This window comes from Oryx dammah, unplaced genomic scaffold, assembly GCF_014754425.2.
Source record: "Oryx dammah isolate SB20612 unplaced genomic scaffold, SCBI_Odam_1.1 HiC_scaffold_17, whole genome shotgun sequence".
In the NCBI taxonomy this organism is placed as follows: Eukaryota; Metazoa; Chordata; class Mammalia; order Artiodactyla; family Bovidae; genus Oryx; species Oryx dammah.
The window spans coordinates 42676578-42691625 of record NW_024070201.1 but is presented as its reverse complement, the minus strand read 5'-3'; the positions used below and the strand labels follow the sequence as shown (position 1 = coordinate 42691625).

At 47.5% G+C, this 15048-nt stretch overlaps 1 protein-coding gene across 1 annotated transcript in view; it reads right to left on the bottom strand.

The window, feature by feature from the left end:
- Positions 1 to 2183: 2183 nt before the first annotated feature.
- The window catches only part of DENND5A (DENN domain containing 5A), a 95864-nt gene continuing 82999 nt past the window's right edge, over positions 2184 to 15048 (bottom strand). Inside the window, exons 14-23 of the mRNA XM_040258410.1 lie at positions 14937 to 15021; positions 14345 to 14473; positions 9453 to 9574; positions 8143 to 8288; positions 7470 to 7588; positions 6921 to 7102; positions 6233 to 6315; positions 5654 to 5777; positions 4864 to 5032; positions 2184 to 3208 (exon numbers count right to left, since the gene is read on the bottom strand). Of these exons, the coding sequence (XP_040114344.1) occupies positions 3025 to 3208; positions 4864 to 5032; positions 5654 to 5777; positions 6233 to 6315; positions 6921 to 7102; positions 7470 to 7588; positions 8143 to 8288; positions 9453 to 9574; positions 14345 to 14473; positions 14937 to 15021 (1343 nt within the window). The 3' untranslated portion in view covers positions 2184 to 3024. The remainder of the gene's footprint in view (positions 3209 to 4863; positions 5033 to 5653; positions 5778 to 6232; positions 6316 to 6920; positions 7103 to 7469; positions 7589 to 8142; positions 8289 to 9452; positions 9575 to 14344; positions 14474 to 14936; positions 15022 to 15048) is intronic.

The following is a 15048-nucleotide window of genomic DNA, read 5'->3' as shown; positions in this document are numbered from 1 at the left end:
CAGAGATCAAATTGCCAACAACTGCTGGATCATCAAAAAAGCAAGAGAGTTCCAGAAAAACATCTATTTCTCGTTTATTGACTATGTCAAGGCCTGTGACTGTGTGGATCACAATAAACTGTGGAAAATTCTGAAGGAGATGGGAATACCAGACCACCTGACCTGCCTCTTGAGAAACCTGTATGCAGGTCAGGAAGCAAGTTACAACTGGACATGGAACAGACTGGTTACAAATAGGAAAAGGAGTACGTCATGGCTGTATATTGTCACCCTGCTTATTTAACTTATATGCAGAGTACATCATGAGAAACGCTAGGCTGGAAGAAGCACAAGCTGGAATCAAGATTGCTGGGAGAAATATCAATAACCTCAGATATGCAGATGACACCACCCTTATGGCAGAAAGTGAAGAGGAACTGAAAAGTTTCTTAATGAAAGTGAAAGAGGAGAGTGAACAAATTGGCTTAAAGCTCAACATTCAGAAAACTAAGATAATGGCACCTGGTCCCATCACTTCATGGGAAATAGATCGGGAAATAGTGGAAACAGTGTCAGACTTTATTTTTGGGGGCTCCAAAATCAGTGCAGATGGTGATTGCAGCCATGAAATTAAAAGATGCTTACTCCTTGGAAGGAAAGTTAGACCAATCTAGATAGCATATTCAAAAGCAGAAACATTCCTTTGTCAACAAAGGTCCGTCTAGTCAAGGCTATGGTTTTTCCAGGGGTCATGTATGGATGTGAGAGTTGGACTGTGAAGAAAGCTGAGCGACAAAGAATTGCTGCTTTTGAACTGTGGTGTTGGAGAAGACTCCTGAGAGTCCCTTGGAGTGCAAGGAGATCCAACCCGTCCATTCTAAAGATCAGTCCTGGGTATTCTTTGGAAGGAATGATGCTAAAGCTGAAACTCCATTACTTTGGCCACCTTGTGGGAAGAGTTGACTCATTGGAAAAGACTCTGATGCTGGGAGGGATTGGGGACAGGAGGAGAAGGGGACGACAGAGGATGAGATGGCTGGATGGCATCACTGACTCAATGGACGTGAGTGTGAGTGAACTCTGGGAGTTGGTGATGGACAGGGAGGCCTGGCGTGCTGTGATTCATGGGGTCACAAAGAGTCGACACAACTGAGCGACTGAACTGAACTGAACTAAAGAATGCCTGTCACCAGGGAGGGAGATGAACCATAGACCCTCTCCACCCTCTACAAGTTCAGTCTAAGAAGTGGGCCCAATGTGAAAGCAGACAATGCCAACCCAGAAAGGAAGTCCTAGCATCTAAGAAACTGCAGGAGCACAATGAAAGAGATTAACAGTGCCCAGGGAGGAGTCAGTAGATGATTCCTAAAGTAAACCCTGAATAAAGAACACAAACAGACATGAGGGTAGGCATACCAGGCAGAGGCAACAGAACATGCCAAGCCAGGGATGCATACAAGAGGACACTGACTGGCTTGAGGGGCTGTACGTGACTGATTGTCTACACCTCTGGAGCTTCCTGCCAAAGCAGCTTGGTTGAAAAATAAAACCAAATCAAGCTCACTTATGGGGCCTCCCCGATGGCTCAGCAGGTAAATAACCCACTTGCCAATGCAGGAGACAAAGGAGACACAGGTTCGATCCCTGGGTCAGGAAGACCCCTTGGAGGAGGAAGTGGCAACCCACTCCAGTATTCTTCCCTGGAGAATCCTCTGGACAGAGGAGCCTGGTGGGCTACACTCCACGGGGTTGCAAAGAGTCAGACATAACTGAGCACACCACACGCAAGCTGATTTCTGGGAACCTGACAGAGCTCCACCACCTGCCACACTGGGAGAAAGCTTTCTTTCCCAAGGGCACACAGGCTCTCATGTGTCCAGTGTTCCCGTATCTGGCCTTTCTTACTCTTAAGAAATGGCCCATCCTGTCTCAGTCAAGTGACCATCTTTGCAACTTAGGTCTTTTCCCCCCCACCTCAGCCTCCTCCTCTGGAAGGTGGGAAAATAACCCTTATCTGCATTGCTCCCAAATAGCCATGGAAGCTCCTGGCACCACAGTGGATAAGATCCAGGACCCAAACCCCCTCACCCCTCTGGGCAGGCCTGCTGGGGCAGGCAGGGCTACAGCCCCTTCCTCTCAGATCAAACTGTGCTCTCCACCACCACTCCACACAGCCCCCGTGCCAAAGTCAGGGGCCCACACAGTTTTGTTTCAGGTGTTTTATTAAGTGGGCCATACTGCAGCTGGTTTGTAAGTTGCAAAACAACATAAATTTAACAGTAATAACATAGCCAGTTAGATTGGGACAGCTTTTTCTTTCCTTAAAAAAAATAGAAAAAAGAAAAGAAAACGACTTAAAACATACAATGGAGGGTTAAATAAATAATACATTAAAAAAAAAAAGGAAAACCTGTTAAAACATGCTTATATTTACTTCTGTGCAACTGTGTGCCAAGAGGAAACGTGATTCTCCACATGATGATATATCCCGGCATGTCACCTTCCCAAATAATACTGACAAAACAGAAAAGACATAGGGCTGACTCATCAGTGCTTACAGAGGCACTACTAAAAATCCCTTTGATTGGAGTGTGGGGATTCCTGCTCAGCACACCTGTGTGGCCCGTGAAAGCCAAATATCTATAATAATGTTAATATAGAAAACATTAGTTTAAAAACGATGTGGAATGGCCTCATTAACGCGGCAGGGTGAGGAGGCAGAACTGCCCCGCGGCGCCGCAGGCTCAGTCCAGGGAGGCCGCAGGCCCCAGCGTGGCCACGGCGAGGGAGGGCACCAGCTTCAAAATAAGCGGCGCCAACCTCATCTCCCTCTCCCTATCACTCTTTCACATGAAAGTGTGTAAAAAGCAAATCAGCAAATAAACTCTAAAATAGATTATTTATTCCAAAAAACCTCTACTTTTCTTTTTACAGTGAGTGTACATCTCCTCTCATTTCCTGCACAACTCGCTTAGGTCCCTCTGGGAAGAAGGGGCGAAGTTGCAGGCGAGTCTCTGGGTCCTGCTGCTGGCTGGTGCTGGGAGGTCAGATATCGATGCCCTTGACCAGAGACGTCTCCAGTGTGATGTTGAACTCCTGCAGCGTCTGCAGCACGCGGATCAAGGAATTGACAAGCGTGTGGTCTTTGATCAGCGCCACATCCTCATACATGTGTGCAGTGATGGGGCAGTCGGCCAGCAGGGCGATCCAGTGGTGCAGAAGGTGGTCTCTGGCAGGGAAGGATCCGTTCCGATGGGTCAGAAGGACAGGAGACAGTTAGCGAAACCCCAAGGGGGAACCTGCCCCATCACCTCCTGAACCAAGTGTGAAGCAGGAGAAGCAGGTCTCTCCCCACAGTCCCCTTCCCCCTCCCCTAAGAGCACCTGGTGAAGATGCCTTATAAGGCTTTAAAAGGCTCCTACTGGGAGGTACCTGGCTTCCCAGGTGGTTCAGTAGTAAAGAATCCGCCTGCCAATGCAGGAGACTTGGGTTCAATCCCAAGGTCAGAAGATCCCTGGAGAAGGGAATGGCTACCCATTCCAGTATTCTTGCCTGGGAAATTCCATGGACAGAGGAGCCTGACCAGCTAGCTAGTCCACAGGGTCACAAAGAGTCAGACACAACTGAGCATGAGCACAGTCACGATCTGCTTGGGGGCTACCCAGTCCCAGGAATGCTGATCCAAACAGACCCTGTCATCCGCACAAGGCCTGCTCCTCCTCCCCTGCTGCTCCCTCTTCCCTCCAGACACACTGTCAACCAGACACTAGGTCCCCTCTGCATCACATCCTCCATCTCCTAGAACCTCACCCCTCTCCACAGCCACCACCACCAAAAATACACAACAAACTGACACACAAATAGCACTTAGCATGTGCCAGGCCCCTTTATAAGAGACAACCTTCAGGACAACCCTATGATGTGAGAGAGTTGCTATCAGTGCTAATATTATCCCCATAGTAGAGATGAAGAAATATCTACTGGTTGATGGAGATAAGCATTTATTCAAGAGCACACCGCCAGAAAGTGGCTGATCTGTGATGTGAACCTGGCGACTCTGGTTCCAGAGTCTATGTTTAACCACTATGCCAACTCCTCCCTTCCACGGCCTAAATAAACCGCCCTGTTTATCTGGTCTTTGTGTTCTCACCTGACCCCTGGAATAACCCCTAACAATCTTGTCCACTCTGATGTGTGCCATCCCTGATATCAAATGACTATCATTTCAGTCCCCTGGTTAATAAACTCTGTCCCAGCTCCTCAAGGCCCCCATCCTACTAACCGCCCATCCCACCTTCTGCCTGCTAATTCCTAACCCCACATCCTCTGCTTCGTTTAGGGCCTCTCTGCTAGTTTCGTCTGCTTCAAGCCCCCTCCTGACGTCTATCCTTTTGTTAAGGCTCACCTCAAATGCCACCTCTTCCTTAAAGCCTCCTCTGGTCTTTCTCCTCTGCGTTTTCAGCAAACCTTATCAATGAGTACTTTATCAAACTCTCCCAAGCTTCTGCTTTGTACTGTACTTAATTAGGACAAGTGAACTTCTAAATGGCAGGAACCATGTTTTATTCAGCTTTATTCCCACACCTCCCATGAGACCTAGCACATTCAAATGTTTGTTGAAGGAGTGACTAGATACATGTACTCTGCTTCAGATTTTACCGGGGGGCAGTTTTATTCCTTCCCATCAAAATGTGGCCCTTCCTCCCCAACTAGACACACGTTCTCATCCCCACACCCCCCACACACATGGTACATGAAGGAAATTAAGGGCGTCCACCAAGCCCACAAGGCCTTACCCACTCAAGGGCATGTGGTCACAGTATACTCCCCACCCCCAGCACCTCCAGCACCACCTGCAAGGCTGGTGCCATGGGGCTGCAGTACCTGGCTCCCAAGCACACCAGCATCTGAAACTTGCCATCCTTGCCAATGTTCCGGGGATTATTGTTGATTGCCGTGACAAATCGGCAGAAGTTCCGGGCCCTCATATGCCAGTTTTCCTCAGGGACAAGTTCGTTCTGCTCCAAAGTCTCATAATAGGTTTGTGCTTTTTCTGTGAAGAGGAGAAAAGCTTGCCAGTGACAGAGGCTTTCAAAACGAACCTATCCCTGACTGTCCTACCTCAGGCCCCTCCATGTCAATGCAGGTAACTCAGTGAGAACAAGGGTGTTCTAACGTCTCTGGTCACAGTTCAAAATGATCCTTCTGTTCCCTAGCTCTGTGTTCTAAATTCCTTAAAGTGACCCTTGATATAAAGATAGTCCTTTCCTTTCTCAACAAAACTCCTGAGGAAGAAGCTTCTTGCATCTATTTCTCCAGGTGGGGTCTAACAAAGGGCTTGGACTCCAGTGCTATCAACTGGCCTCTTGGACCTACAAGCAGGAAGTGTGAGGGCTCATGACTAAGCCCGTATTATATATAACAGATGCCTGCAAAGAGTCTTTCCAATCCAGTTCACAGGAGATGAGGGGTGAACGGTGGGGTAGGGTGGGGGTAGCAGTGTTGTCTCATTACCTTCAAGAAAAGCCAGGGCCACCAAACAACAGATCTAACTTGAGACTCACTTGATTTGGCTTCTATATCTCAGACACTGGTGGTCAGCACCCACACATTAGGCTGATGATCCCCTCATGTCTGCATGCTTTTCCCACCCTCAAATCCTAGCCCAACTCACCCAAAAAATCCCAAATGAAGACATTTTTGAAGAGCCGTGGAGACTTAAATCCATGCTGGAAAGCCTGTTCCAGGGCCGAGACAAGGCCGCATTCTCCACAAAGCAACAGCGTCAGACTACCTCGCTATATAAGGAAACAGGGGAGAGTGCCAGGCTAGCCTTGGTCAAGATGCCCTTCAACCACTACACCCCAAGCCCACCACCCTGGGAGGGCAGCAACACTCAGGCAGAGACCTTGTCTAGTCTCTCAGCACCTGAAGGGCCCAACTCAGAGCCAGTCTCAGTGAAAAGCTGTTGAGTGAACAGACGATGGTTCTGGGTCCCCAGTAGGGGACAAAGCCAATGTGGCCATTACTAAGGAGACGCAGACAGATTCATAAGACAAGAGAAATACACACAGCTCACTGGACTCTGCTGTGTTGTCAAAATGTAAGGAAAACAGGGTAACCCTAGGCACAGGTCCTCGGAGGAAGGAATATGATGAATCTCAAACTAACTGAGGCACATCTTTGAGCCTGGAACAAAGTTATTCTCTCTTATTCAATATAAGGCCCTGGACTGGAGAGTAGGGAGGCTCACCTCTTTCTCAGGCTTATGGAAGTGCTTCACGATGCCATTGACTGCCTCACCGATGGACTCTTGGATCTGCCCAGTGTTCAGCTCTGATTAAAAATCAAGCAGATATCCAATCTCAGAGGTTAATAGTGCTTGGTTGACAGAGCAAAAGACTCAGGACATAGGGAAGGCCCACAGGAGAGGTAGAGCAGCCTGGATCCTGGGAAGAGTTGAGTTGCTCTTGGCTCACCCAACTTTGTGGAGCTAGCTCTTCCTAAAATCTTAGGACAAAAAGCAACATCTAATACCTTAGAGTCTAGTCTCTAACAGATGCTCGTAAAATTTATTCTTTGCCCTGGAATTCTGGCAACCAAAAGAGTGCCAAGCCTTGACAGTGAAGCCAGGAACTTGATAGTGAAAACAGGGAAGGCCAGAAAGTAGACCCCTCTCCTCCACAGGGTCACATACAAATAGCACAGAGGATCGGGCCTGGCTCCAGGAGCTCTCCCCTCTCCTCCCAGTCCTCTAACGGGAGTGCCAAACCCCTGCACTGCTTCATGAGAGGAGGGTGGCAACGCCTGATGCTGCTTTGCAGAGGTAGTTCCTGAAGCAGCTGTGCAACACGGATCTGGGCTCCTTTATCAGGGCTCCCAGAAATCTGCCCACTCTCCAGGCTGGGCAGTGTGAGGACCCAGCCCCACCTTCCACTTACTGGGTCTGTTGTTGGGTGAGATGGTAACGAGCCTCCGGATGACGCTGGGAGACTGCTGCAGGGGCGGGGTCCGGCACGGCCTCTCATCCACCTCAGGCTGGGATGTGAGCAGCTCCCCGACCAAAACCCGCTCCAGGCTCCCGTCATCCATGCCCTTCCCCAACCAGCGGCCACATGGAAACCTGAGGTTCAGGCAATAGCCTGTCAGAGCTGTCAGCTCCTTCACTGTCTTTCCCTTTGCTGATCCACAAAGGCCATCAACAAAGCCAATCCCTGGCGACAGGCTCTGAAACTGGCCTGGGACCCCTCGTAGCCCTGCTCCTCATCCCACTGTGAAGCATCAGGGAAGCCACCTGAGTGACGGGTGGCCTGGACAGTGGTAGCAGACACTTCCACTTGGAAAACCCTTTTTTGTCTCTTCCAACAAGAAGCCTCAGCCTATCACACCTAAAAGGTCTCCCTGAGAAGCCCACATACCCAAGCATCAAACACAGCCCCTGGTAGTACACCAGGCCCCACTGTCTCAGGGCAGAGCTGAAGAACACTTACTTGTAGGTATGTCCAGTGATCTCATTCCTAACCATCACGTACTCCACCAACCATTTGGCGTAGAGTCCAGAGTTATCGTGGCCTATCTGCACAGTAGTGAGTTTCCCTAAGTTCTGGCACTGTAAGAGAACAGGGAAACAGAGATGATAGGAAGGTCAAGAAAACAGGAGAAAAGTGCCACATTGCTCAGAGGCAGAGATCTGACTGGCTGCCTGCAAGCTGCAGAGCTCATAGCTCCACCTGCCACCGAAGCCGGCAGTACAGTACTCTCATGAGGAACGATGCTGAGAAAGAAAGATACTACAACCTAGAGGAAGAACTAGGGCCTGGGAACAGAAAGCTCTGGAAGTGGCAGAGCAGTCTGAGGTTTCTGTGAATCCTTGGGTTCAGCAGCTGAAAGAACTCTTGAGAATTCCTCAATACGCCATGGACAGGGAGGTATGCAAGTCCCAATGGGTACCTTCCAGCCAGAGACCATTTACACAGGACAGGCTCCCTCTCCTCAGGTCAACCCTTGGCTCTGGCCTCTGGTCATCCTGGGACAGGTCAGCTGTGCTGAAACATAATACTGTATAGAGCAAGGCCTCTATAAAACCCTGGAGGAAGGTGCCAAAGTAGCAGCTGAAACTCAGACGCCCAGAGCCTGGGGATGTGGTCCCAGGGTAACACATACCTCGAAGGTCATCTCTAACAGGTTCCTGGGAATCTGCAGGATCTGTGTCTCACCCAGTTCTCCTGAGATGCAGATCCATGGGTTGGCGGTGAACATAGAGCCCCCCAGCTTCTTGCTCGGTACGATCAGGATGTGGTAAGGAATCACTGTTTAGGGGAAGGCATAAGGCATTGGAGGAGATCAGGAATCCCTCCCGTACCTGAGAAGGCCCTGACCTGCCCCAGGTGCGCTGGCATGTCTGTAGCTCCTGGCTGGAGCAGCAGGGCCTGAGGCCAGTTTAGAGGATTAGCCAATCTTCTGAATCTCACTCCTCTCAGGGTTATCACCCAAACATCCACACCCACGCCCATCTGTGAGCTCAGAGCTAAGAAAAACTGTCCCTTAAACATGACAACTCAACACTGTACTGAATGGCTTTTCAGAGCACTTTTCTGTCTGTCATCTCAAGGACTCTAGTAACAATCTCCAGGGAAGCCAGGCAGGCATCACAATCCTTTCCTAAGCCCCCGAGAGGGAAACAGTTTCCCTCAGACCTCCTACATTCCAGTCAGCGCTGCTTCCACCAAAGCCTATGACCCTCTTCCCTGGGGAGAAGAATGAGTGTCATATGAAAACAAGAGTCCACAATGCTGAGTCACTAGCCAAACAACTAGCCATGGGCAAATTCAGACTCACTTCAGTTCAGCTGCTCAGTCATGTCCAGTTGTTTGCGACCCTATGGACTGCAGCAACTGTTTACCTAACAGAGCATCCTGGGCCTTTCTGAGACCATTTCAAACCCTTTTCCTCACTCTGCAAATAGGGAGATAGAGGCCCACTGCAGGGGCAGACACTGCTCACAGATCCATAGTGAGTTGGGGCAGAACAGGGTCCAGACCCAAACCTCCCACAGCTGTCTGGAGTTCTTCCTGCTACTTCAGGAGCTGTTTTTCCCTGAGGGCCAGTCTGAAACTTTCTCTGATATTGAACGACTTTCTCAACCCAAAACAAAAGGGAGATTTCTTTATAGGTGTGCAGAGCAGGCAGTGAACTTCACCATCCCCACCCCACTCCATCTTAGGCCCCCAGAGCTGTGCCCAACCACAGTGATAACACAATGGCCAAAAGTATGAGCATCCTAGCTCAAAACAAGAAGAAGAAACTTCAGAGAAAAAACAACCTCCAAGGAGGGCTAGTAAAGACCTCTCTCCCCACAGAAGAAAGGAGAAGTGATCATCTTCTTTATTTAAAAAGGGGACAGTAAGTTAGCCTCTGACAGGTTCATGAAGACTGGCAATGGGAAGGCTAGTGGGGAGCACAGGGCCACTCACGGATAGTAGTGAAGACATTGGTGAAGCAGAAGTAATCGACGGCATTGAAAGAGAGGAGGTGATAGAGGAACTGCTCCTTCTCGTCGTCACAGCGCAGGAAGGCGTAGCGCTTGTAGAGTTTTCTGTCGGAGAGGAGGTAACACATCAGTCTCTCAGCCAAAAGTGGGGGAAAGAGGCTAGAAGTATTCAGTTCCGGAGGGAGATGGCTAAGGAAAGAATACGAGGGCAAGCCTCAAAGTTCTGTAGCCACCTAAAAAAGGAACAAAGCCAGCAACTCCATCTGAGGGGTAGCGCGAAAGTGGCTTAACCTATAGAGGAACAACAAAAGCCAAGCTCTACTCGTGTCCAAGAGCTGACGTTACTGTGAAGTGTCAGAGATTGTGGGGCTCTTTGCTAACCTGAAGGCTTCTACAGGGCATCATCCCAGTGTGTGGCATGCAAGTAGCAATGCCAAGAGGTAGTGGTCAGCATTCCTACCAGAGCTAGTCTCAGACCCTCAGCAGACCTGAGACCCAGAGGTCAGAACACTGCTCTGAACATGTCAGAGGCAAGAAATGGAATGATCCAGGTCACAGGTAAGGAAAAGCTGTACAGAGAATGTTCTTACCCTCTTTTCAAACCTCCTCCCAGCTCCATCCGTCCACTGCTCACTCCTCTGCTGGACAATGCAGGCACAGAGGGCCTATCTTCCCCGAGTATCAGGGACACAAAAAGCCCAATGCAGAGGACCACAGCACAGAGAAACACACAGAGAACAAAGCAAGGTCCCTGTCCTGCCTGGCCAGACTGCCATTACCATGCCAGAGAAGTGTGGGATTCAGCAGACCTGTGAGGTTCTACCTAGACAGTTTATACAGTTCTTCACAGATAATTCACCAACCCAGGAGCCAGAGAGGGAAGCCTATCCTCAAATACGATCTAGATGAATAAACCTGCTCATAGCCACAGCACGTAACATAACAAGTTGCCAAATAAAAGGCTCTAAAAGGTTCTCTCTGTAAACTGAAAGAGCCGTAAGCTTTGATGGTCCTAGAACAGAAGAGGCCTGAAGGACAGTACACATTCAGACAGGGGTTGCAGAAGGAGAAGGACAGAGTATAAAAGCCAGTTTAGCTAGAGTTGAGGGCTCGGGGAAGTAAACAGTTAGCAAGAGACTGAAAAGTCTGGCTAGGGAAAAATGAAGGCAGGCCTAAATATTCAGGCTAAAGAGATTGCAATCTGCCCTACAAGTAATAGTTTTCTTAGAGATAAAGGGAAAGACATGACCAACTTCAAGAAATTTAAATTCAGCACAGCTGAAGGGTGAAAGTGGCATGAAAGTGAAACCCAGGGAGTGGCAATAAATAAGGAGACAGATGGAACAGCAGCTAAGGACCTGAAATGTGTACGTGGGAGGTAAAGCTAAGCAAGGAGTCACACGGACTCAAAACCAGGAACCTAAGTAGGGAAAATGCATACAGGGAAAGGTGTATGGTTCCCACCTCCAAAGAAAGCAAATTTTATTTTATTTTTTGTATAACAGAGTTTTATTAAAGTATAAAAAGGGACAGAGAAAGCTTCTGACATAGACATCAGAAGGGGGTAGAGAAAGCCCCCCTCGCTAGTCTATGCAAGGAAGTTACATACTTTTTAAAATTAGTTATAAATCAAAAGAAAGTCTCAAGTTTGTAAAGATCTTACTAGACCCACTCCCATAATTTATATTTTAAGATAACAGGATTAGCCAGGTTTCAGGAAGGAGAAACTGTCCGCAATCAGGATACACTGTTGTTATATAAACCTTAGAAGAGAAGTCGCTCAGTCCTGTCCGACTCGTGCAATCCCATGGACTGTAACCCACCAGGCTCCTCGGTCCATGGGATTTTCCAGGCATGAATACTGGAGTGGGTCGCCATTTCCTTCTCCAGGGGATCTTCCCAACCCAGGAATCGAACCCGGGTGTCCCGCATTGTAGGCAGACGCTTTACCGTCCAAGCTACCAGGAGGAGTTTAAACTGAATTGTTTGTTGTGTAATCATCAGTTCCTGGCTTAAAGGAAAAAATGTTTTATGTAACTAAGACTAATGAATGTAGAGAAAAAAAAAGGAAAAAGATGTTTGTCTTTTCCTTCTCCCTGAGAATTTCAGATCCCATCTCTGCTTTGAGAGCCACAGACCCCTTTCTCTTCCTCTGGTACCCTGGACTTCTTATCAACCAGCCTAGGAATTGACTCTCTCACCCCTTCTCCTTTTACCTTCCATCTTTCCCAACATCAGTTTCTCTTTTTTTTTTTAATTTATACTTTTTTAATATAAATTTATTTATTTTAATTGAAGGCTAATTACTTTACAATATTGTATTGGTTTTGCCATATATCAACATGAATCCACCACGGGTGTACATGTGTTCCCCATCCTGAACCCCCTCCCACCTCCTTCCCCATACCATCCCTCTGAGTCATCCCAGTGCACCAGCCCCGAACATCCTGTATCATGCATCGAACCTGGACTGGCGATTCATTTCACATATGATATTATACATGTTTCAATGCCATTCTCCCAAATCATCCCACCCTCGCTCTCTCCCAGAGTCCATAAGTCTGTTCTATACATTTCCGTTTCTTTTGCTGCAAAGAAAGCAAATTTTAATAAGTGGCAAACAAATAATGATAATGACAACACACCCCACCTGTGGTTTTTAAAAAAAAAAGGAATGAACAAGTACTGTAACAAATGCTATGGGTGCCTGGGCAGGAATGGACCAGGTCGCTGGGGTGTCTGGGCAGACTCCAGCAAAGAAAACTTGTGACTAGGCCCTGAAAGAGCTTAACACATCCTGAGAAGTATGAGGGGTCTAAAGTGGCTGTAGCTGTAAGCAAACTGACAAGAAAGATGAGAGGGGTAGGATGGAGGAGTAGGTAGGTTTTGATGAAGTACCTCTTTCTCTCTCCCTATACCCCACCCAAAATGCAGTCTGTGGCAGCAAAACTCTCCTCATTTTCTAGTCACTGAAGTAGCACAGGGGTCAAAATATCATGTGAGAAGTTACTATGTAGTAAATGAATTCTGAGCTGTCGTCCTCTAACAGGGCCACAGTTTAAAAAAAAAACAAAATTAGCCTCCTCACCAAGGTCTGGGCCCTGTCTGCTCCTGCCTAGACAGGGCCTTTAAGTTTACAGGCCCTAGACCCATTTACTGCCCTGGACTCTATCATAAAGTTCCTGGATTGGGCCCCCTTTCAGCTACCTCTGTACCCTGTCCTCCTGCCAACCTGCAGCCATCTCCTAACAGACAACGCCCATACCACCCCATAGGAATCTCTCCTGTCCTGTCAGACCCCAGTGCCCACACAGCCACAGATTTTTCCAGGACATACAACTGGCCTCTAGACACTGGTATGCAACTGACTCCCTTCCCAACTCCAGGCTTAAATGTTCACTTGTTTTCTTTTAATTGTCTCCCAATCTTCGAATTTTATTCCTATACCTTTTCATCCTTAAAGGGAATCAAATTCAAGCACTTTAAGAACTGCTATTTCATAACCTCTCAAAATGAGCATCCTGTATCATGAGGCTGAGCTCATGATAGGATGAGCTCCCTAACCTATCAAGCTTTTGAAACTAGCCTCTTGCTGTGGTTTAAACATACAATAAAGTCTTTAAAAAATCACAGTTTCACTTTAAATAAAAACAGATTCTACAGTTTTAATCAATTCACTTACACAAAATTTCTGCTTCTCTGCTTTATCATCAAGGTCTGCTTCTCTGCTTTATCATCAACAGGCAAGTCACATAATAAAGGATACCATTAAAAGATGCCCAAGGAAATGCCAAAAAGAAAAATCCCCAATAGATTTGCTGATGATGAAAGAATCAAAAGTATTACATATAGGAGAAGACTGAGAGATGATAATCAGAGAAGGGGGACAGCCTTCTTCTCCCTCCTGCTCTAGTAACCTGGGTACAGAATGAACGCAAACATAAAATCAAGAGAAGAGAACTGTAAGGTTAGCAGTTCTAGGAGCAAGGAAAAGCGAGAACTTAGCTACTTTGGGCTAGCCCTAGGCTCAGGAGAGAACAAAAAAGGTAAGCGGATATATTAGAAGTTTCTTTTTAATTCTCCAATCCTTTCCCCCTGAAGACAAGAGAGAGACCAATAAAACATCCTATGCCCAGGAAGTATGCAGGTCATTTGAGTGCCACAAAGAGAGGAGGACCCCCAAAACTCTGAGGTACTCAATGAGGATTCCATTCTTCTCACTACCTCTGCAAGAAAGCTATTTGGGGAGGTGAGAGATGCAGGTTGAGAAGATAGGAAGAATAGATAACAGATAATAATAGAATTATCTTCTACAGATAAAGAAGGAGAAGAAGAAATGCCACATCACAAAAATCACCCAAACAAGAAAAGTCCTCCCATCTTCTTTATGGGAACTGACTCAAGGTAGAACTCAACAAGAGCTCACTGGCTGACCAGCGGCTGAAGGAGCCGGAACAGACCACAGGAGGTCCCATAAAAGGAACCAACAGCCAAAAGGGAGGACCAGTGCTTCCTGTAGTGTTTGTGGCTTAGTCTGAAGAATCCAGGCCTTCAGAACTCAGTTCAGAGAGCACCCAGTCGACTGCTTATGTCTGAATGTTCCTACTAAAACAAGCATGCTGTGTTGAGCACTGCCAAAAGAGTTACTATTCAACAACAGGAAAACAGAAAACATATTTTGCAGTGTAGTACACAATAGTATTCTACACAGAAAGGAATAAAGAAAAAGAAGAAAGGCTACAAAACCTTCCCATGCAATTTGAGTTTAGCTGAATTTAGCAGTAATGATACACCACATACTCTCCTTTCCCATGGGTTTCCAATCCCTCCCGCCACTCCCAGGAGCTGGTTATACTCCAAGTGGAATGGCCTTACTTGGTGAGCTCATGGTCTGAGAGAAGCTGCTTCAGGTGTCTGGAAAGTAACTTTTTTTCCATGGACAGACGCACCCACGCTCTGGCTTTTCCCACATCAGTCTTGATTTCTCCAATGTTCTGGATGTGCCTGAAGGACAAATGGGGAAAGCGAAGTGGAGGGTGGGGTGGGAAATGAACTCACTACCAACACCTCCCCTGTAATGCCAACGGAAGCCTGGTGAGGCAGTCCCACCCCGTCCTGAGAGACTCCATCTCTCTTGTTCTCAAAATTCTGAGCTTCCATGAAGCTTTGAAGGATAGGCTCACCATAATTTAGGGGGTTGGTGAGGAAGACAGTACAGCTTTCAAAAAGCAAGGCTAACGCTCTTAGGCCTTAAAACACCCTGGTATAACTCTCCAAAAATCTATGGAAACACAACTGCTTGTACAGCTCTACAAATGCATCATGAAACACAGGACCAATAAGGAGGCTTCCTGGTTAAATGAGAGGCTGTAGAAGCCCGGTCACTGAGACTCTGCTATTTAAAGTGGACTCCTAAGCAGCTGAAAACAGAATTTGAGTGGCTAATCACAAATGAGCCCAGACTGACCTCATATCCTGAATGAGGGAGATTCTCAGGGGAGACATGACGGAGCTGGCATCAGACTTCCTCCGTTCTGAATCAAGAAATATTCCTAGGAGAAAAAAAAAAGTTGCTTAAA